We start from the raw sequence: 22,957 nt of genomic DNA, 5'->3' as shown, positions 1-22,957 counted from the left end.
CTATAGATTTGCCTCTTCTGGACATTTCACTTAAACGAAATCATACAGTATGTGATCTTTTATGCCTGGCTTCTTTCACTCAGCATAATGTTTTCAAGCCTAATCCACTGTAGCATGTAACAGTACTACATTCCTTTTCATGGCTGAATAACATTCCATTGTATGGATATACCACATTTTCTTTATTCATTCATCAGCTGATGGACATTTTCATTGTTTCCAGTTTGGGGCTAATATGAATAATGCTGCTATAACATTTGTGTGTAAGTTTTTGTGTGAACCTATGTTTTCAATTCTTTTGGGTCTATACCTAGGAATTGCTAGGTTATATGGTAACTCTATGTTTAACTTTTTTGAGAAACTGTCAAACACTGTTTTCCACAGCAGCTGCACCATTTTGCTTCCCTACCGGCAATGAACAAGGCTTAGTTTCAGTTTCTCCGCATTCTCACCAACACTTATAATTTTCTTCCTTTTCTATTCCAGCCGTGCTCATGGGTGTGAAGTGGTACCTGACTTTGCTTTTGATTTGCATTTCTCTAATGACTAACGGTGTTGAACATCTTTTCTTGTGCTTAGTGGCCGTTTATATATCATCTTTGGAGAAATATCTATTCCAATTCTTTGCCCATTTAGAAAGTCGGCTTATCTGTCTTTTTATTGTTGAATTACAAGAGTTCTTTGTATATTCTAGATACGAGTCCTGTATCAGCTATGATTTGCAAATGTTTCCTCCCGTTCTGTGGGTATTATTTTTTGTTTTTTAAAATCAGAATGAGTTACTAGCTATGCTGTTCTGTGACTTGCTCCTTTTCTTCAACAGCGTATCATGGATATCTTTCCGCTATCTTATTTTCTTCCTTCCTCATTCTTTTGTGGCTACATAGCATTCCATTCTGGTTGTACCACAGTTTATGGACCAGTCTTCTACCGAGCTTTAAAGAACCTCAAGTTCCTATGTCAGTAAAAGACTAAGACACAGCACCTCTTGGGCGGGAGAGGCAGTCAACTCATTACTGTGCTATCTGCACCTGGGTGAAATGAAAATGCAAGCAGGCACAGGAAGTGTCTCTAACCCGCTTACATTTCCTCTTGACTCCTGCGGTTTCACAACCCCTACAGGCACAAACCCTCCACCTCCCAGTGTCACCCAGTGTCATCAGCCTGGCGCCTCAGTGAGAAAGTTTCACTGCAAGAGGCCCTGGGGTATTATCATTTCTCTCTTTCACCCTGTCTAGGTTGCCAGCAAATCCTAAGGGCCCCCTGAGGCTGAGCGTGAGCCGGGTCCCTCCAGCCCTTGAAAGATGAACTCCTGCATCATCGTAATGAGGCTGCTGCTGTCTGGGCCTTTTCTCTTTGGTAGGCAAGGGAGGAGGGGAGGGAGAGGGATGTGTCTGTGACCAGGGAAACTGCAGGGCTTATGGAACTGCAGTAAACAAGGAGCTGCCTTAAGGGTGGGATTGGACATAGGTAATGTGGAGCCCAAGAATCCTGGAAAAGGGGGAAACGGAAGAAAGAAAGTTAGAATCCAAAGTATAAGTAAGGTATGGAGGAAAAGACAGAGAAGGGACAAAGGAGGCAATAGTTAGAGATGGGCGAGTGGAGTGGGCCTTTAAAAAATGCAGATGGTTAACGGGTACCTAGAGGTGGCCTGGGGGCTGGTCCTACCCATGGTACTACCTTTCTGCACCATCTTAGGCAAGTCCTTTCCTGTTTCTGGGCCTCAGTCTCTTCATCTGAACAAACGGTGGGGCTGGCATGTCTGACATCTTAGGTTGCTATGAAATAAGCCTGATGCCTGGAAGGAAAGAAGGCCCAGAAAGGACAGTTTGGTGTTTGCAGATGATGCCTAGGCTGCCTGAAGTGGGGCATGGGATGGGGGAATCTGAGATCTAATTGTTAAGGAAAAGCCTGGTCCATGGTGGGGTGGTGTGGTGTGGAAGGGAACATTAGATAATTGAGGAAGCAGCCTCCCAGGGATCAGGGGATCTTGAAAGCCTAAGTCTGTGAGAGGAAGTCTGAGGCTAATTATTTGAGTTCTCAGGGCGCCTGGGCCCCAGGCCCAAGAAAGAAGTGGGTGTGTGGGGAGATGAACCCTGCCTTGGGGCATCCCCATCGCCTTGGGGGCCCCTTCTCTCTGCTCCTGTCCCAGGCCTCCGCCTTATCCTTCCTTCTTTGCTGAGAGGCCCAACCGGAAGTTGTTTTGTCCTTCCCAGGCCCTGGCGCTGTCAGAGCTCTGGGTTGCGTAGGGAGGCACTGCTTCCAGATTCGCAGAGTCAAGGCTCTCAGGGGAAGTCCAAGGAGGCAAGTTCTAGCTCTGTCTCGGGGTGTAGGTGGCCTGGGAAGGAGAGAGCTGGTTTCTTGGGGTCGGCTGCTTGGGGCACATGAGCGGCGGCCAATCAGCGCACAGGGCTCTGGGGGCGCGGGCAGGCTCTCTGGGGGCAAGTAGGTGACTCACCCTGGTCTCCCTCAGCCCCAGCCTCAAGCTACAACGTGGACGTGCGGCACGTGCAAAGCTTCTCCTACCCACACGCCGGGAGGCACTTTGGGTACCGAGTCCTGCAGGTTGGAAACGGGTGAGCTGCCGCCCGAGGCCCTCCGCGTCCTGCAGAGCCTGGGACACCCCAGCCCCAGGGTTAGCCTGACCGTCAAATGGGCAGTCGTGGTAGGATTTCTCGGAAACAGGAGCAAGGCTAGCAGATCGTTAGGATGAAGACGACCCATCACTGAAGTGCCACATAAGTGCCTAATAAAAGGGGGAACATATCACTGCCCCTAAAACGCTTTGCAGCACTTCCCAGATTCGTGACTCTCTCCCCGACTAAACAGTGAGCTCCCTGAAGGCAGGGATTTTGTTTCCCTCTTTTCCCCCCTCATCCCTAGTACATACCTCAGCCTAGCACATGGTTGGTATGCCATAAATGACTCTTGAATTGATGACTGATGGGATGAACTCATACTGTGATATTCTGGCAGATCATTCTCGGCCTTAGTTTTTCTAGACCGTAAATGGAAAACATAATTGACTTTCTAGAATTCTGGCACATTGGATTATTTATCTGGGATTCACTAGGGAAGAGATGGGTACTGAGGAGCTTCCCTGAAGAGGAGTGGCTGTATTGCTTTGAGATACCTGGTGGGGAGTCCGAACCCGCTTAATAGGTAGGAGTGGGTGGGTAAAGACCTGGGCGACTTCGTCTCACAGGTGAGATTTCTCATCAGGGTTGTCGTGGGAGCTCCAGGTGAGGGGAACAGCACGGGAAACCTCTATCAATGCCAGCCAGGCACTGGACACTGCCTACCAGTCAGCCTGAGTGGTGAGTAACTGGTGAGGGATCTGGGAGGAATGGTTTCTCAGGGAAATTGAGGCTGGCCCCACCACGCTTGGATTACCTGAGTTCCTCCAGACCAATCTACTGGTGCCTACAGGTTCCAACTATACCTCCAAGTACTTGGGAATGACCTTGGCGAGAGACCCCACAAATGAAAGCCTTTTGGTAAGAATTTTGTATAGTGTGATATCAGAGCCTATGAAGCTCGATTCTAGGAAAGAGAGATTGAAAAGAAGGAAGAAAAAAATGGATTAAAGATCCTATAGAAGGTTAAGGCATCAAAGAGATTCAGATTTAATCTGTGTTTATTGAGAACTACGAGCCAACTTTTTTCAAGGCCTTACCTACCTCAGGGTTTTTTTCCAAATATGAAATATCTATGACCATTGGTATCTAAGATGATTATTGGTGGTACACAAACTTTTATTATTTTAATAGGTATATATTTATTTAATGACAGAAAAAATATACAATGAGCGTATCAAATTCATGATTTCTTGGCTCACATTGCTTAGGATGGGCTAAAGTTAAAAAAAAGGTCAATAAAATATTAAGTAATTGGATGATATGCCTATATGGCAGAAATTGTGAAGTGGTACACAGATGCCTAAAGTTTGGGAAGCATTGCTTTACCTCTTTTAACCCTCAAGACACTCAAGTGAGATAAGGATCAGTATACAAATTTTATACCTGAAGAAACAGGACCAAAGGGATGAAGAGGCTTGGCCAAGGTCAAATGATTTTAAAGAGGCAGAGCCAGGATTTGAATCAAATTCTCGTTTGATTCCAAGTCCGTGGCTCTTTATAATTCATCACAGCAGGATGCTTCTGACACAGCTGGTGAGAAATAGAAGGCTAACTGAGTGAACTATTGATCCAGTATTTAATTGGGGCTTGTTTACTTAGCTACCGTTACATGCCAGACATTGTGCTAGATTCTGAAGGGGAAAGGGGAGTGAGACACAAAGACGACTGTGACATGAGCCCTGACTTTCAAGAAACTGCAATATGGCAGGAAAGATAGTCACAAATGAAAGAAACAACATTGTGTATTCTGGCAATAGTGAGTGATTTGATTTGGCTTAAACATAGATTGTGTGATTGGGAATGGAAGGGGGTGGACCTGGAAACGTAGGATAGTGCCCAGCTGTAAACAATATGAACGCCAAACTAAGGAGTTTAGACTTTATCCTATAGGCAATAAGCGTCCATTGGTATATAGCATTGGTAGTAGGAATGATGTAGAGGCAGAATTACCTTGCCTTGCTGTTGGCTGTAGGGAGTGAGGTTGGGGGATGATGACTCTGAAGGTTCTTGTTCTTGGCTGATGCCCAGAGGACACACAACAAGAGGAAGGCCAAACCGTTTCACCTTTGCTTCCTTCAGGCCTGTGACCCTGGGCTGTCTCGGACCTGTGACCAGAATATCTATCTAAGTGGCCTGTGTTACCTCTTCCACCAGAATTTGAGGGGTCCTGTGCTGCAAGGGCGCCCTGGTTATCAGGGTAAGGAACTGGGGATCCAGTGGGTAAAAATACCTCCAAGTGGCTGCCCATACGTGGGAACCAGCATGGGCAGGCCAACCACTGGAGACACTTCACCAAATCTCTTTGTGTCTGGCCTCTGCAGAATGTATAAAGGGCAATGTAGACCTGGTATTTCTGTTTGATGGTTCAAGGAGCTTGCAGCAAAATGAATTTCAGAAAATTGTGGATTTCATGAAGGATGTGATGAAGAAACTTAGCAACTCTTCCTACCGGGTAAATATATTAGTTAGGATTCCTGGTTGTAGGCAATAGATGCCTACCTGAACTAGCTTAAGGCATAAAAGAAAAATTTAGTATGAAGTGTCTCTAGAACCTAAGGACGTGGCTGTAACTGGACTTCTGGAAGGGACAAGAAGGAGGGAGTAGAAAGCTTCTCGGGTTTGCTCTAGTTCTCACTTCTTTTTCTCTTTGTGCTTTTACTTCCCTCTTTTCTTCCTCTCTCTGCAGACAGGCTCCCTCAGCTTGTTTGGATCACATGGGCCTGTGGGAAGCCCATGATTTCTGTGTTTGTTTATATCTTGTCTCATTTTCAAAAGAACGTTTTGAGGCAGGAATGTGGAGTTGGGTTGCCCATGTCCTGGATAAGAAGTAGAGATTGGAGCAGACAAGTGGGGAGGGAGGTATAACGACATTTCATTTCTTCCTCCTTTTTCTAGTTTGCTGCTGTTCAGTTTTCCACGACCTACAAAACAGAATTCACTTTCTCAGATTATGTTCAGTGGAAGGACCCTGATGTTCTGCTGGCCACAGTAAAGCACATGCGCCAGTTGACCAACACCTTTGGTGCCATCAACTATGTCGTGTGAGTTCCCTTTTGCAGGAGAGAGCCTGTCCAATAGTTGTTCTGTGTGCACTAGCTTCTTAAAGTGGCAGTGTGTAGGAACTCAACAGGTGGGTCCAGCGAGGAGCAGGTTAGTGTAAGAATTCAAGTGCGACAATTTTAGTCCGGGTTCTTTTGATTGCAGGTAACAGAAATCTACTTTATACTAACTAAATCCCAAAGGGAAATTCTTGGGAGGATGCAGGGCTAACTCATGAACCTTTGTGACACGGAGTATTGCTAGGCCCCATGAGAGACTAGAACTAGCACTTGAAAAGTGATTGTGAACCGTGGCAGCCACAGTAAAGTCACATCTTAGATGGGGATCAGCTTTTGAAGTCAATGTATAAACAAAAATCTCAAAATTCAAAATTGTTTTTGAAGAATTCCTTCAGTTGTTCATAAAATTCAATACATTCAAGTCCCACATTGGAAACTAGCATATCCTGATTTCCTAAATCTGCTACAGAAATTTGTTTTCCCAGAGTTGGATCAGATCACCGTGTTTAAATTGAGACCTAGACAAACATAGTTGGATTGTGTTGAAGGGCCATACTGTATATTTTAAAAATATCTATCTTGGGGGCCAGCCCCGTGGCCGAGTGGTTAAGTTCGCACGCTCTGCTTCAGTGGCCCAGAATTTCACTGGTTAGGATCCTGGGTGTGGACATGGCATCGCTTATCAGGCCATGCTGAGGTGGCATCCCACATGCCACAACTAGAAGGCCCCACAACTAAAAATACACAACTATGTACCAGGGGGCTTTGGGGAGAAGAAGGAGAAGGGGGAGGGGGAGGGGAAGAAAAGCAGATTGGCAACAGATGGTAGCTCAGGTGCCAATCTTTGAAAAAAATAAAAATACCTATCTTTAAATATTAGAGTGGCCCTGGAAACTGAGGCCAGTTTGGAGAACAAGAGAATTATATCTTCCATCTCATACTACCCCTGGACATACACTCATATTGATCTCCTGTACCATTACACTTATTTTTCTCATTTTCATTTCTTTGCTAAACATGTATAGTTGAAGTTGCATAAGTTAAGCATGCATGTGATATGTCTTCTCAAGACTCTGCATGTGTGTTTCCCGCTCTTTTCTTCTGGGTCTCACTTGACCCATCATGTCCACTTCATCCTTCTCTCTCTGTAGACAGCTTTGGTGGGTACATGGTCAAGCTATGTCTACTAAAAAAAAATGGCAGCCTCATTTCCTCAATTCAAATGAACAACGTAAATTCCAGCTTCCAGGAGAGAAAATCTGATTGGCCGAACATGGGTTAGGTGTCCACGGGTCCACCCAGCTGTGGCCTGGGTCTCCTTTGTGGCATAGAGTCACATTGCACAAACATGGATTCTACAGTCCCACCTCTGTGGGAAGGGGGGGCAGTTCTTAGAGAAAGGGGTCAGCATAGCGTGGGAAGACACCCCAAAAGATGTCAATTGTGGGAGCAAAAAGGAGCAGTCCTGAAAATGTATTTTATAAATACTTCTTGACTACCTGCCTGTGTGCCAGCCAGTGTTCCAGGTCAAGAGTTGGCAATTTTTTTCTGTAAATGGCCAGATAGTAAATATTTTAGGCTTTTTTGACCACATACAGTATTTGTTGCATAGTCCTTGTTTGTTTTTGGAACCCTTTCAAAAATATGAAAACCACTCTTAGCTCATGGGCCATGCGAACACAAGCCGTGAGCTGGATTTGGACTGCAGGTTGTTGTCTGAAAAATCTCTGCCCTCTTGAAACTTTACATTCTAGTAGGAGAGAGAAATGCAATAAACAGGATAAATAACTAAATTAAATAATATAGTAGAAGATGTAAGTTTAATAAAGAAAAATAAGGCAATATTCAATAAGAAGATCAAGGAAGGTATTTGAGCAAAGACTTGGAGGTGAAGAAGTGAGCCGTATGGATGCCTGGGTGAAGACCATTCCAGGCAGAGGGGCTAGCAAAGGCCCTGGGTTGAGAACACGCTTGGGATGTTCGAAGAAGAGCCAGGACATCAGTATGGCTGGAGAGAAGTGCGTGAAAAGGGAAAGTAGGAGATGAGGTCAGAGACATCTTGGGAGTTTGCATGGGTTAGGGACTTGGAGGCCAGAGTGAGGACTTTGGCTTTTCCTCTGAATAAGATGAGAAGTCATTGGAGATTTTGAGCAGAGGAGTGATAATCTGATTTTGTTTTTGAAAGGATTCCTCTGGCTGCTGGGTTGATATTAGACTATGGGTGGGGGGAGGGGGGAAGGCAAAGCAGGGAGGCCAGTTGGGAGGCTATTGAAAAATCTAGATGAGAGATGATGGTGGAAATCCACGAACAGGAACCATGATAGGCCATGTCTACGTGGATGGAGGTTAGAGAAACATTTCGCATCCAATATAGAACTAGAGGCCCTGACAGCAGGCGTTTTCGGCACCGCCCATCAGAGCTCCTCTGTCTTTGGCAGCTTCCGAGTAGCTTTCCCACCCACCTCTCTGTATCTCACTTCCACCTCCCACTGTGGCCTCTCCATGTGACTTTCAGCTTCTGCTCCCAAGGCAGGTCACATCGTAAGTCAGGGGTTGTGAATTGGCTGCTTTTGGATTAATTGTCTATCTCTGGTTAGCTGTGGGGTGGGGAGGGAAGGCTCAGATAGTTCAAACAGAGCTGCTGTCCCAGCAAAAGCGATAGGCACTCACTTCAGAAGGAGGGTGTGGACAGGGCAGGAATTTGGCCTGTCCAGTGTTCAGTTCTCTCTGCTTTCTTTTATTTCACATGCATTGAGCACATGTTCTGTGTCAGGAACCAGAGATACAGCAGCAACCAAACATAGTCCTTTCCTTGAGGAACTCATGGTTTGGAGGAAAATTGACCCAGAAACAGATCATTTCAATTCCCTAGGACATGCTGTAGCAGAGATCTACAGGCAGCCTGGTGGGGGAGGTGGCAGAGGAGGGGGATATATGAACTTGCTCTGGAAGAGTAACTTTCCAGTTTGCTTCAGCTGTGGAACCCATTTTTTCCGTTGAAATCTTACCAAGATCATCAGCAGATCTACCTCATTAAAGGGTAGTTGTGGTTTAGTTGAAAGGAATGGTAGGAAGCCTGGAGTCTCCCCTTTCCAAACCTCCCCCTCACTGCCCATGGACTCTGGGACAACCTCCTGGCTGCCTAGAATTCAGGTGAAGACCACTGGTCTAGAAGGAGAGATGTGGCGGCAAGAGTGAGGTAGGAGGTTCCTAACGAAGAGAACTTTGAAGGCTGGGAGTACCTACCTGGGGAATGTGAGCAGGGCTTTTGCATAATCAGCAGGGTGGTGACTTAATGAGCAGGGTGAGGGGGTGGAGGAGACCTCAGATGATTTGGGAGGCATCTCTCACACCCACCGCTTCCTGGACACAGGACAAATGTGTTCCGGCAAGACCTGGGGGCCCGACCAGATGCCACCAAAGTGCTTATCATTATCACTGACGGGGAAGCCACTGACAAAGGCAACACTGACGCAGCCAAAGACATCATCCGCTACATCATTGGGGTATGGTCCCCAGACCCCTGGCTTCTTCCTGTGTCTCATCTTCCCTCTCCTGTTCCTGAACCCCTCTTGTCTTTCTCCTTGGGGCCAGGATCTTGTGAAATAATAGAAAATTGGTCTGTGATTCTGGGGATGCCAGCTTTTCTCTCTTCACTTCTTCACAGATTGGAAAGCATTTCAAGACCAAGGAAAGTCAGGAGACACTCCATAACTTTGCCTCCACACCCACGAAGGAGTTTGTAAAGATTCTGGACACATTTGAGAAGCTTAAAGATCTATTCACTGAGCTGCAAAAGAAGATCTATGTCATTGAGGGTGAGTGGCATCCCCTAGGAGTGAGAGCTCAGGAACTTGTACACAGAAACTGGTCTGGGACATTAGATTAGAGACACATTGAATAATAATAACAAGCAATTACTCAGTGTCTGACACTGTACAATGAGCTCTCCTGAAAAAAGGCCTCTGGTAGGAATTTAGGAGACGATGATTTAGGAGCAGCCTCTATTTCCCTATGAAATTCATCTTCCTCTTGAAGCTCAGCTTGATCCGTTGTGGGGCCCAGAACTGACTTGTATCTTGCTAGTGTCAACTGAGCCCAGTGGAATGACTATAATTCCCTCCTCCCCTCACCCAGCTCCCTCCTTTTCACTTATCCTAGGCCTCAAATTACTTAATATGGGCAAATGGGCAAATGGAGCCCCTTTTTATAAGGACACCAGTCATATTGGATTGGGGCCCACCCTAATGACCTCATTTTAACTTGGTTACCTCTATTTCCAAGACCCTATTTCCAAGTAAGATCACATTCTGAAGTACCAGGGGTTAGGACTTTAATGTATATTTTTTAAGCAACACAATTCAAGCCCTAACAACTGCTTAGTTGAGTATTTGTACCTTGTGGGCTCTCTGTAAATCGTGGCTCTGATTATCTGTACCTCTTATCCTCTGTCCTGCCCTTCCTTCACTCATCCTTCAGATCACAGTTTAGATAAGTGATAAGTTTCCTCTGATAAGTTCACACTGATCCCATTCTGGGTTCTGTGTGCTGCTGGAACTGCTGTGTGTTCACTGTCATAGCCCCTGTGACATACGTTGTGTTATAATTGTCTATCCACTGTCAGTCTCCCACCCTAAACTCTGAAGTCTCCTATGGCAAGCATTGTGTCTGCTTTTTCGTCATTGTATCTCTGGCACCAAATATTTAGTTACTCTAAGTATTTGTCCAGTGAATGAACAAATATTCATAACAGTTGCTATGTTTCTTGAAAGCTTACAGGTAGCAGGCACTTTATATCATTGTATTCATTCCTCTCAGCATCCTTGCAAGGCTGGTGGTATTACTGTTATTTAATTTATTCATGCTTGCAACAACCATGTACCAGACCCTGTGAATAGGACACTCAGGGATATTGCCAACCCAGAGGTCATATTCAGGTTGGATAAAGAAAGACAGCAAACAAGTAAACAAACAGGATGATTAAAGATTATGATAAGTGCTGTAAGGGAAATGAATAAAGCGATGAGAGATTTAACTGGAGGACACGACTTTAGAAAGGGATTTCAAGGAAGACGCCTTTTTTAAGTTGAGGTAAATTCACTCTGAGATGACTTTTGAGCTGAGGCATGAACAGCCACGTGAGGAATGTGGGCAAAGAGCACTGTAGTCAGAGAGGAGAGCAAGTGTGAAGGCCGGAGGTGGGGAAGGTCTTGGCAGTGATAGGAGCGTGGAGAGGAGAGGAGAGAGAAGGTGGGTGAGGGAGGCAGGGGCCTTCCTGCTCCTCAGAAGTAGTTTGGATTTTAGTTTAAAGAGCAATGGGAAGTAATGAAGGGTTTTTAAGAAAGGGAAAGATGCAGTCTGATGTACATTTTTTAAGATTACTCCTGCTTGCTGTGTGGAAAAAAGGCATGGAAAGAGGAAGAATGAAGTCAAAGAGATGAAAATCTTAAGCTCCTGCATTAGTCAGGCAAGAGATGAGGATGGCTTGGACCATCCTGATGGGTGTGGCAATACAGACTATTCAGAGAAGGGGCAGATGGATTTTGAAGGTAGGACCATCATGATTTGGTGATGTGTTGCAGGTGCCACAGGGGGAAAGGGAAGATCAAGGTTGATTCCTGGGTTTTTAGCGTGATTCACTAGGTGGATGTGGCACCATTCATTGAAGTGAGGAAGCCTGAGTAGGGACAGAAATCAAAGCCGCATCCTAGACAATGCTGAGCTGGAGTAACTGGATATCCACATCTGACACTCGTGGAGTTTTACATGAGAGTGAAAGCATAAGTCGCTTTCCAGTCTGACTCTAAAGTTTGTGCTCTTTCTACCTTGCCAAAAGGTAAATTCTATGCTTCTTTCTCAGTCCTTTCGTGAGTATCACTGTTTCTACTGCTCCTTGGGTCTTGGCCCATTCTCCTCTCTCTTGTCCCTCAGGCACAAGCAGACAGGACCTGACATCTTTTGACATGGAGCTGTCCTCCAGTGGGATCAGCGCTGACCTCAGCAAGGTGAGTGGCAGGCCTGAAGTAATGGGCAGAGGGCTGCTGTGAGAATGCAACTGACTGCCCCTCTCCTTCCCTGGGCAGGGCCGTGGCGTTGTGGGGGCAGTTGGAGCCAAGGACTGGGCTGGGGGCTTTCTAGACCTGAAGGTAGACCTACAAGATGATGCGTTTGTTGGGAATGAACCACTGACAAAAGAAGTGAAAGAAGGCTATTTGGGTGAGTACTTCTCCTTTCTGCTGAGTTCTTTCAGTTTTAGGGGCCAGAGAATCGCTCTGACTTTCAAAATAATAATGAAAGCAATTTAGCAACCGGCATGAACAAACTCAGAGTTTAAATACAGTTATAACATTCTTAATTTTTCCCTTAATAGCCCCTTGCCTGTATATTAATCATGTTTTTATTTTCTGTGTTTTATGATGCTTCGACATTGTGAGGCTTTGCTAATCCTGGAGAGACGCCCCTCCCAGGGCTAGCTAATTCCTATGGAGAGTTCACAACTTGCTGGTGGGCAGGCGTTCCATATGCCAGCCAGACAATCCAGAGCCTGTATCCAACCACCAACTTTATCTAACTTTCACACACCAAGCCAGTATTCCCTCTGACCTAAATCACCCCTGGGCCAGTACTAGACAACTAAGACCACCCCTATAGCCCAGAGCCTACCGACATTATTCAAACTGTCCAATCCTGAGCTTGCTCCAGCTTGCCGACCCTGCCTCATTCATTTCTTCCCACCAAAACCACAATAAGGGCTCTGGGCCATACTCTCCCTTCTCTCCTCCCACCTCCTCAGTGATGCTGGTGCTTCCCCCAGGTGGCCCTGCGTAGCCTGCCTTGCGTCCTGCTTTGGGGAACTGTGAGTAACAAACTTCTTTCAACGCAGTGACCTCTCTGTGTCGTCACTCAGTCGTACCTATACATTAAATCCTGAATACGTTTTAAAACAACCTGCCTCATTAGCAGGTGGACCAGCAGCTCCTCCTTGAGGCTTCCTCCTCTTGAATTATCCAGGAACTCCAGGGTTGGTTCAATCTCAGGAGATGTTCTGATGCCAAGCGGAGGAAATGAGGCTGGTCAATCCACAGTTGCTATTGCTTCTCTCTGCCTCATGGCGTCACTGTTGCGGTCTTGTCCTGCACAGGTCTCTGGATGCCTGTGCACCCACGGTGATGCCAGTTGCAGGCGGTGGAGGGACCTCACCCTTGTACTGCAAGGTTATAGCTCTTTTAACTCACAGCCATGTAGTCAGCCTGTCTCAAGGTACAAACTGGCTCCTAGAACCCTGGGATAGGACTGCTTCCAGGTTCTGCCTTCTCAAAGATCTAGAACCAGCACCCTCCACCCTGCCTCATCCATGACCCCTGTATGGGGGTGGGCCACTCCTTTAACAAACTCTCAGAATACGAGGGTCTTATTAAATACTTTCCTCTGGAAAATTGGTGCTATTCATCTTGCATCTACCTTTCTTTTATTTTGACTTTTGGTGAGGAAGATTGGCCCTAAGCTAACATCTGTTGCCAATCTTCCTCTTTTTTTTTTTCTCCCCAAAGTCCCAGTACATAGTTGTGTATCCTAGTTGTAAGTCATTCTGTCACTCTAGTTCTATGTGGGATGCGGCCACAGCATGGCTGGATGAGTGGTGTGTAGGTCCGTGCCCAGGATCCAAACCAGTGAACCCCCAGGCCACCGAAACAGAGCTTGCAAACTTAACCACTGGGCCTCGGGGCTGGCCCCTGTGTCTACCTTTCTAAGGGAGGCTGCCCTCTGTGATTTTTTTTTCTTTTTCCTTTTTTGACGATATTTACTAAACAAATATTATGTGCCAGACACTGTTCTAAGTGCCTGACGTGTATTAACGTATTTTATTTCATCTTATCCTCACAACAACCCTGTGAGTAGCTATTTTTATTATCTCTATTTTACAGATGAAGAAACTGAGCCCAGGAGAGGTTAAATAACTTGCCTAGGGTGACAGAACTGGTAGGTAGAGCCCAAAGACGTGCACTGTGGTGCCTGCACCTCTGCCTTCAAGGTGCTTATCTGTTCTTCAGCATGCTGCAAAATAGCTGACAATGCTACTCACTAAAGAAGAAGAGAGAACCTCAAAGTTTTATCTCTAATTAGTTGCCCACCCCTCTATACACACACACACCCCTACATTCATATATATATTTTTAAATCCATGATTTTATTTAATCCTCAAAACCACTCTCTAAGGTTAGTACTATCTCCATTTTTTTAGATGAGAAGACTGAGGTTCAGAGGCATGAAGTAATTTTCTCAAGATTGCACAGCTTGGAAGTAGTGCCACTAGGATTAAAACCTTGTCTCTCTGATTTCAAAGGGCAAGTGTTTCACCCTGGGGCTTCAGGAATATACATGAACCAATAGGAGCCTCTCCATCCTTCCTTTCATGTGCTGTCAACTCTCAGACATGGCTGTTTTTCTCACTTGCTTTCGACTGCTCTAAACAGAGAAGATCAAGTTGGGTCGGTTAGTTATCTTTTTAATCAGCATTCCTGTTGGGTGGCTGCTGGCTCTGGCCCAGTCCCTCACCCGGTTTCCTGCAGCGTTTCCTCAGACATTCCATCAGTGCCGCGACGGAGGGGAGAGACACTCACCACAGGAGCTGTGAAGTATGAAGATAGCCTGAAGGGGGATCTTTAAGCAGGAAGTTTTTTCAAGTCTCATGCTGTATTTTTAATATTTATGCAAACTTTGCATTCTTCTTACTAATATATCCCATTTTAGTTTATTACTTAAAAGAAGTGTAGTCTCCCTTAACAACCCTCAGGTGAACTGTGCACCATATTTGCCCCGTGGTACGTGGCTGCTTTTTCCTGGGCATGTGTGTTGTCCACCGTTTCAGAAACGCAGCCTTGGACCAAGATGGTGGATTTGTACCACTCAGAGCCTGTGGCTCCTTTTCTTAGGAGAAAGTCTTCTGGCTCTTTCAATGCGTCTTTGCTACTAACCCAGTTTCCCAGGTCTCTGCCCCTTTTGCCCCTGGATTTTACCTTCTTCCAGCAGCCACTGTGTTTCTAATTCCAAGCCCCTTGATCTCTCTCTCCTCAGGTTACACCGTGGCCTGGCTGCCCTCCCGAGGGCTCCCATCACTGCTGGCAGCTGGAGCCCCCCGATACCAGCACGTGGGGCGGGTGCTGCTGTTCCAAGAGTCAGAGAACAGAGACCACTGGAGCCAGATCCAGAAGATAAATGGGAGCCAGGTGAGCAGGGCCCAGGGCATCTGCAGATCAGGGGCTGGTAGAACACTAGTTATGCTCCCTGTGTCTCCTGAACACTTACCCACTTACTGGGCAGCAGACCCTGTGCCAAGCACTGTCACATTTGTTCCTCACAAAACCCTCTGAGGTAAGCTTTGTCATCTCCACTTGCCTTTAAGAAACTGAACCTCACAGAGCCCAACTTGTCTTAATTCATATCGGCTCAAAGTGGGGTCCAGGACTTGAGCCTTCGTTTGAGGGATTGGAATAAGAGGGCTGTGGTGCAGCTGAGGGAGGGGTCCTGCTCATGGGCTCTTCCTCCGACGTCTTCCTCTCCCTGCAGGTCGGCTCTTATTTTGGTGGTGAGCTGTGTGGCGTTGATGTCGACCAAGATGAGGAGACAGAGCTGCTGCTGATTGGAGCTCCTCTGTTCTATGGGGAGCAGAGAGGAGGCCGAGTGTTTGTCTACCAGCGAAAACAGGTGCAGACCAGGACATTGAGCTGAGGGGGTGGGAGAAACATTCCCAGGTCTATTCAGGTCCCACTTATTCTGAAAGGTTGACCAGCTCAGTGGCACAGCAGCTAAGTTCACACATTCTGCTTCGGAGGCCAGGGGTTCACAGGTTTGGATCCTGGCTTGTCAGGCCATGTGGTGGCAGGTGTCCCACATATAAAGTAGAGGAAGATGGGCACGGATGTTAGCTCAGGGCCAGTCTTCCTCAGAGAAAAGAGGAGGATTGGCAACAGATGTTAGCTCAGGGCTAATCTTCCTCAAAGAAAAAAAAAAAAGTTCTGAAAAGCTATCCCTGTCTGATCATGTGTTAATCAGACCTTTAGAACAACAGACAAACAATGACTAGTAATCACTGGGGTTGACTGTGTGCAAGGTCCCATGCCAAACCTTTATATATATGAGACCTCGTTTGATCCTCACAATCACCTGAGATACCGTGAGCTTTACCTTACAAATGGGAATGCTGCAGCTCAGCAAGTCTGGGTAACTTTCCAAAACGACGAGGCCACACAGATGGCAAGAGGTGGAGCTGGGACTTGAACTCAGGTCAGTCTGAGGCCCCATTCCAATTCTGTGAGGGACCACATGTGACATTTCTTTAGCGTTCTTCACTTACACGGTGCCTCACCCTGTGAAAGCTTGCTGAGTGATTGAGGTGGCACCTGTCACCTTGCTTCTTCCCAGCTGGGGTTTGAAGTGGTCTCAGAACTGCAGGGGGATCCTGGCTACCCCCTTGGGCGATTTGGAGCAGCCATCACTGCCCTGACGGACATCAATGGGGATGAGCTGATGGACGTGGCTGTGGGAGCCCCTCTGGAGGAGCAGGGAGCTGTGTACATCTTCAATGGGCGCCATGGTGGGCTGAGCCCTGAGCCAAGTCAGGTGAGGTGCCTTGCCTCCCAATCAAAACCCATTTCCAGGCACCTGGAAGCCTCCAAACCCAGCTTCTCTCCCCAGCCTGACTCTGCCCACCCTCCAGCCTGTCCTCTCCCTAGCTTAGTGTGAATTTTTCTCTTAGCGTGAATTTTTCTCTTGGTCTCAGAGGATAGAAGGAACCCAGGTGTTATCAGGAATTCGATGGTTTGGACGTTCCATCCACGGGGTGAAGGACCTTGGAGGAGATGGTCTGGCAGATGTGGCTGTCGGGGCTGAGGGTCAAGTGATCATGCTGAGGTAAGACGGGGACTCCTGAGTCCCGCCTAATGATAATTTCAGCTCCCATCCTTTGAACAGTTACTGTGTACAAGGCATTGTGCTAAGAACACTTATAGGCGTTAGCTCATTTGGTCTCCCCCACCCCTGTGAGATAGGGTTATACAGGCTCATGTCTTAGTCCAGGTGAAACAGCTGCTATTCAGTGACAGACTGGGATTTGAACCCAGGCCTGTCTGACACTAAAACCTCCTAGAGAAGCAACCTCACGTGAAGGCTTTAGAACCTGGTAACCTGGATTCAAGTGGAAGCTCTCTCATTTACTTCTTGGGTGATTTTAGCCCAGTCACTTAGCTTCCTAGGACCTCAGTTTCCTCATCTTTGAAATGATGGTGACACTTCCTGCCTTACCCATATCTTAGAGTTTATTGGAAGCATCATGTGACAACATAGAGTGAAGAGATATTTATTGAGCACCTGTTATGTCTTAAACACTGAACCAGGCACTAAGTATAGAGTGTATGTGTGGGGACACACATGATAAAAGATTAAACAACTAAATAGGTAATTACAAGTTGTGACAAGTGCTGTGAGGGGAGTGAACAGGGTACTGAGAGGGAGTAGCAGGGGAAACCCACTATAGATTGGGAGGCCAAGAAAGGCCTGTCCGAGGAGGTGATATTTGAGCTGGGACTTGAAAGATGAGAAAGAGCCCAGCTTGCAGAAATCTAGGGTAAGAGCTTTCTATGTAGAAAGCCCAGGTTGTGCCAAGGCCATAAGGCAGGCAAAGATTTGACGTGGCTGGAACGTGGTGAGCCGAGGGAGAGTGTGCTAGGAGATAAGACTAGAGAGGCTGGCATGGATAGGAAAACATTTGGATTTTATTCTGAATATTGTGTGGCCTCAGTGAAGGGTTCTAAGCATGGAAGGAGCTCAATATGATTTCTCTTTTTAAAAGCCCGCTCTTCTGTGTGGAAAATGGGTCAGAAGGCTACTAGAATAAATGGGGAGCTGCCCTAAGTCATTCTCATTATTATCATCGCTGCAAGGAGACAGTGACATTGAGGTCTGCTTTCGGGAAAGAGCGTCCTCTGGCCTCTGACAGATGGAGCCCCATGTCTATGTGGTCCTGGCAGTGGAGGCTGAGGGGGAGAGTTGGTTGCGTTCTGCCCTGCAGCTCGCGGCCTGTGGTGGATGTCATCACTCTGCTGTCCTTCTCCCCGGCCGAGATCCCAGTACATGAAGTGGAGTGCTCCCCTTCAGCCAGCAACAAGAAGAAGGAAGGAGTCAACATCACAGTCTGTTTCCAGGTCAAGTCTCTCATCCCCCAGTTCCAAGGTCAGTGCTGTTCTCCTGCTCCCTGGAGCAGCTGCTCGCCCCAAATCCAGGCTGATGATGCCAGGCTCCACCACCGTGCAACTCCTGCCTTTCCGCTCTGCCCAGGGCTCCTGGTTGCCAACCTCACTTACACTCTGCAGCTGGATGGCCATCGGACCAGAAGCCGGGGATTGTTCCCCGGAGGGAGAGATAAACTCAGTGGGAACACAGCTGTCACCCTGGTCAAGTCCTGCACTGAGTTTTGGTTCCACTTCCCGGTAAGGGAGCCAGTGAGATTGCTCAGGGAAGTGAAGGGGCAGGGGAGCTGACTGCAGCGAGAGGCAGCGCCGGCTGCAAGGCTCAGCAATGTCACTGTCCAGCTGCGTCACAAGTCACTTTGATCTCTCCATACTACCGTTTCCTCTACTGTACGCTAGTAGTAATAATACCTTTAGCATATTTTCTTCTAGTCCTTAATCTATCTACAAAAGTGGTTTTAACATGATTACAATTGTAAAGTACTTATTTTTTTTCCTCCTCTTTTCATACATCATATATTAATGCTGCTACCCAGCTTTCATAATTTTTTTTTGAGGAAGATTAGCCCTGAGCTAACATCCACCACCAATCCTCCTCTTTTTGCTGAGGAAGACTGGCCCTGAGCTAACATCCGTGCCCATCTTCCTCTATTTTGTCTGTGGGACGCCTGCCACAGCATGGCTTGACAAGCAGTGCATATGTCCATGCCTGGGATCTGAACTGGTGAACCCCGGGGCCGCTGATGAAGAGCACACGAACTTAACCACTACACCACTAGGCCAGCCTATAATTATTTTTAATGGCTATGGAATATTCAATCTCAGTGGTATATCATTATTTGCCAGGTACACATGGTCATTTATTATTAACATCCATCCCAGAAAGATTTTTTTTTTTGAGAAAGATCATCCCTGAGCTCTGCCGCCAATCCTCCTCCTTTTGCCGAGGAAGACTGGCCCTGAGCTAACATCCGTGCCCATCTTCCTCTACTTTATACATGGGACGCCTGCCACAGCATGGCTTGACAAGCGGTGCCATGTCCACACCCGGGATCTGAACCGGCAAACCCAAGGCTGCTGAAGCAGAATGTGCAAACTTAACCGCTGTGCCACTGGGCTGGCCCCAGAAAGATTTTTTTTTAAAAAATGGTAGTTTAAACAATTGCTAAAATACCCAAATTCAGTTTGCTTTTAATAGTCCTGTGCAAAATAGGATTGATATTTACTAAATTATCCTGGTCTCATAAATATTTCATAAGAGACTGAGTATATGATTGGTGTATAAGATTTTCAGGTTTGTTTTATATTCTTTTTTTTAAAGATTTTATTTTTCCTTTTTCTCCCCAAAGCCCCCCAGCACATAGTTGTGTATTTTTAGTTGTGGGTCCTTCTAGTTGTGGCAAGTGGGACGCCGCCTCAACATGGCCTGATGAGCGGTGCCATGTCCGCACCCAGGATCTAAACCAGTGAAACCCTGGGCCGCCGAAGCGGGAGCATGCAAACCCAACCACTCGGCCACAGGGCTGGCCCCTGTTTTATATTCTTTATTGTGGGAAATTTCAAATACACAAAAGTAGAAAGAATACTTTAATGAACCCCTAAATACTCATCACTCAGTTTCAACAATTATCAACTCACAATTATTGTACTCATACCTCAACTGAGTGCCCCTCTGCCTCTTCGCGCCACCACCCGCCATTACAAGATTTGGAAATTTTAAACATAAATTTGCCAGAGAACAGCCTCTGCGACATGATGGAAAGACTCTAGACTTGGAAGTTGGACGGGTTTGGGTTCACTTACTAGTTCTAGTCTTTAGGAAAATTCCATCAACTTTTTAGACCTTATTTTCCTTGTCTTTAATGTGGGGATAATAATGCCTACCTCTTGGGGTTAGTAGAAACTTTAGGTGAATATGATTTGAGTGTCTACAAAGTGCCAGTGTCAGGCACTTGTAATGACATAAAAGACTAGGACCTGTCCATAGTTATTCTAGAATATTCTTTTTTTGTGTAAACTTTGATAATGGCTGCCTAGAGCAGTGTGACAAAAATTCAGGGGCTTCTGTTAGGACTCAGTGGGAAGAAGTCCTGTGGTTGATTAGCAATATCTGCCATGGAATGGGGGCTGAGGACTGACACTTGTGCTAAGCAGCAGCCCTGGGCAGATTATGAACATCTGAAACGTAGTAAACATACTTCCAGTACTGGTACGGAAGACAACTAATGACTGGAATTTCATCATTTGTAAAGTATGGACGAAGTGTGCATTTAACTGGAAGTGTGCTAAAGGCTAAACTCATGACATAGGTTGTATTCTTTTCACCCTCAGGTGTGCATTCAGGACCTCATCTCTCCCATCAATGTCTCCCTAAATTTCTCTCTCTGGGAGGAAGAAGGGACACCGAGGGACCAAAGGGCGGTAAGAAGAGATCAGCTGAGGGAATTGATAGGAAGTAGGGGAGAGTAGAAATTCAATTTAGCAAGACTGTATTACACAGGAGGCTTTTGTTTTAAGCAGTAGAAATCAAATATGGCTTACTTAAGCAGGAAAGGAATTTATGCGAGTTTGTATTTAAGAGAAATTTGGAAAAGCAAGGCTGGGAAGAAGGGGAATGAGGGTGGGGGCTCTGAGAGGAGGGAACAATGGATGGCCTCCTCAGGGCACAACCCATTCAGCGAATCTGCTCCAGGTCCCCGCCGTGCAGCAGCTTCAGACCTCATCAGGCTCTTAGCACTGCTCAAGTTGCAAATTCTGGGAGAACACATCAGAAGGCCGTGGACCACCCCTTATCTGTGGAAGGACAGGGCACCCTGATTAGCCTTCTTGCCCAGGTGTATTCAGTTGAGAGCAGGTAGTTCCTTCAAAGGCAAATTGGGGTGCTATTATTATGTGAAAGAAGAAGAAAACAACATCTACCCTAGTCTACCGGACCACATACTCCCCACCCAGTGCCAAAAGTCTCATTTCCTTTTCCGAAATCCTGGACATTCAGCTGGTAGTTTGACTTCTGCTGGAAAGCAGCAAGGTCTGGTGGAAAGAACCTGGGCCTGGAAGCCCAAAGATGTGTTTTTGTTTTTGTTTTTTTTTCCTGGCACGAGTATGAGCACATTCTGTCCCTCTCTAGGACTATGTCCCCATCTATAAAATGAGTTCCGACATTGTGTGGCCTCTTCCAGAGCTGGAGCATGCTGACTGCTAAGTGCACTCTTTCTTGTGGCTTTTGGCAGCATGCAATGAGTGTGCACCCCTCCCCGCCCCACACATGCTCACGCTCCTGAGATTTGAAGATAATGATGGGATGGTGTGTTTGTGGAAAATTAAAGCCCCTGCCCACTAGATTCTCATCATGCACTTAAGGAAAGTTGATTGAGCACCTGCTTGGGCTAAGCCCTGTTCTGGATACAGGCTCCACTAAGGTAAATAAAACTCAGTCCCTCCCCGTAAGGGGCTCACAGGCTGCTGCTGGAAGTCAAGAGACAGTTACAACATGCTGTGATAAGGCCACAGTAAAGTCAGATACAGGGTGGCAACAGTCTTATGCCACATATTTGGGAGATAAGGAAAGCCTTCCCACAAGAGGTTATTGACAGTTCCCAGGTAGGGAACGGCAGGTGGGCATTCAGAAAGAAGGCATAATGTGAGCACAGGCATAAAGATGCCAGGGGGTTGGTGTGATGGGAGCACAAAGCGAGGGGGAGGTAGAAGAAGAGCACATCCCTTCCCTTTAAGAACATTTCCTGAAAATCCACATGATGCCCACTTACATCTCATTGGTCAGAACTTAGTCACGTGGTCACACCTGACTACAAGAGAGCCAGGGAAATATAGTCTGTCCACGTGACCATGTGACCAGATAAAAAGTGGAGGCTCTATGTTAAAGGGAGAAGGTGAGGAAGGATATACAGTCGGGAGACAACCAGCAGTCTCTACCGTTGGCACTAATTAAATGCCGAACTGGGTGATGTAGGAACTCCAGGTAAAACAGAGACCAGAGGTCACAGTCATCAAAAGAGGCTTCCTGGGGGAAGTGTCATTGGCTCCGGATCTTGCAGAATGAGTAGACTTTGGGTAGGTAGAGACAGGAGAGGCCAGGGGAAGAGCCTGAGGAAAGTTATGGTGTACGTTCAAGGGAAAGGGGGAGCTGGGCGTAGCTTTGGCAGGACAGCTGAGCAAGACAGAGGCCCTGGATGGCCATCTGGAACTGGCTGTGGTCCAGTGGGTGATGGGAATCTGTGTAGGAATGTTGAGGGTCAGTGGTCAGCAGTCAGCAGAGGCCACCAGGACCCTTGCCCCTCAAGGAAGAGTCTGGAGGATGCTTGGCAGGTGGCCTGGAAGCAGAGGAGGCAGGAGTCTTTTTAGAACATACAGCTGATAACCTATAAAATACTTCTGTGACCCCATCACCTCCAGGATAAAGTCCTAACTCCCTAACATGGCCTGCAAGGCCCAGGGAAGTCTAGACCCTGCTTCTCTCTCCTGCCTGTTGTGACACACAGCACTCCAGCCAGTCTGCACATCTTCCTGCTCCTTGTACAGACTCAGTCTCTCTTGCCTTGGGCCTTTTGATAGACTGTTCTTTCTTCTTCCATCTCCATTCTCCTCACCAGGCCTCCCACTCATCCTTTAGATTTCAGTTCAGATGCCATTCCTTCAGGAAGCTTCCCTGATCCTCAAGTGTGAGATAGGATTCTCTTCTAAATGCTTTAAGTATACCCTGTACATTTCTGGAGGGAACACTTGAAGATTTCCTCAGATTGGGAAGGCAGGCAACGTGTCTGTTTTGTTCTCTAGTGTATACCCAGTACCCAGCATGGGGCCTGGCCCAGAGCAGAAGCTCTGGAAATGTTGAAAAAACTGGCCTTGATCTGATAAGAGATGGAGAGCTTTTCTAAAGGGGAGATGGGGTTGGCAGAGGAGAAGCACAGTGGGAGCTAGTCGCAGGCAGGTGAGTCCAGAGGCAGCGCAGCAAGACATTTCTGCCAGGGGAGGAGACAGGCTAGGAGGAACTGTG

General features: G+C 46.8%; 1 protein-coding gene across 4 annotated transcripts in view; it reads left to right on the top strand.

Annotated features, from left to right (window-relative positions):
* The first annotated feature begins 1,094 nt into the window (after nt 1-1,094).
* Nucleotides 1,095-22,957, top strand: part of ITGAL (integrin subunit alpha L) — a 36,791-nt gene continuing 14,928 nt past the window's right edge. For 2 of the 4 annotated variants that reach the window (XM_070484584.1, XM_070484583.1), the window contains exons 1-18: nt 1,171-1,359; nt 2,474-2,576; nt 3,223-3,317; nt 3,430-3,497; nt 4,719-4,836; nt 4,961-5,091; nt 5,535-5,680; nt 9,072-9,204; nt 9,366-9,516; nt 11,630-11,703; nt 11,782-11,914; nt 14,774-14,925; nt 15,266-15,403; nt 16,121-16,318; nt 16,479-16,609; nt 17,766-17,926; nt 18,032-18,183; nt 20,275-20,364. In XM_070484584.1, the coding sequence (XP_070340685.1) occupies nt 1,305-1,359; nt 2,474-2,576; nt 3,223-3,317; nt 3,430-3,497; nt 4,719-4,836; nt 4,961-5,091; nt 5,535-5,680; nt 9,072-9,204; nt 9,366-9,516; nt 11,630-11,703; nt 11,782-11,914; nt 14,774-14,925; nt 15,266-15,403; nt 16,121-16,318; nt 16,479-16,609; nt 17,766-17,926; nt 18,032-18,183; nt 20,275-20,364 (2,229 nt within the window). In that variant the 5' untranslated portion in view covers nt 1,171-1,304. Of the gene's footprint in view, nt 1,360-2,473; nt 2,577-3,222; nt 3,318-3,429; nt 3,498-4,718; nt 4,837-4,960; nt 5,092-5,534; nt 5,681-9,071; nt 9,205-9,365; nt 9,517-11,629; nt 11,704-11,781; nt 11,915-14,773; nt 14,926-15,265; nt 15,404-16,120; nt 16,319-16,478; nt 16,610-17,765; nt 17,927-18,031; nt 18,184-20,274; nt 20,365-22,957 lie in introns of all 4 variants that reach the window. The other 2 variants (XM_014842402.3, XM_014842403.3) reach the window with 2 other exon arrangements.

The sequence above is a fragment of the Equus asinus genome, chromosome 14, assembly GCF_041296235.1.
Source record: "Equus asinus isolate D_3611 breed Donkey chromosome 14, EquAss-T2T_v2, whole genome shotgun sequence".
In the NCBI taxonomy this organism is placed as follows: domain Eukaryota; kingdom Metazoa; phylum Chordata; class Mammalia; order Perissodactyla; family Equidae; genus Equus; species Equus asinus.
This window is presented reverse-complemented; position numbering and strand designations above follow the sequence as displayed.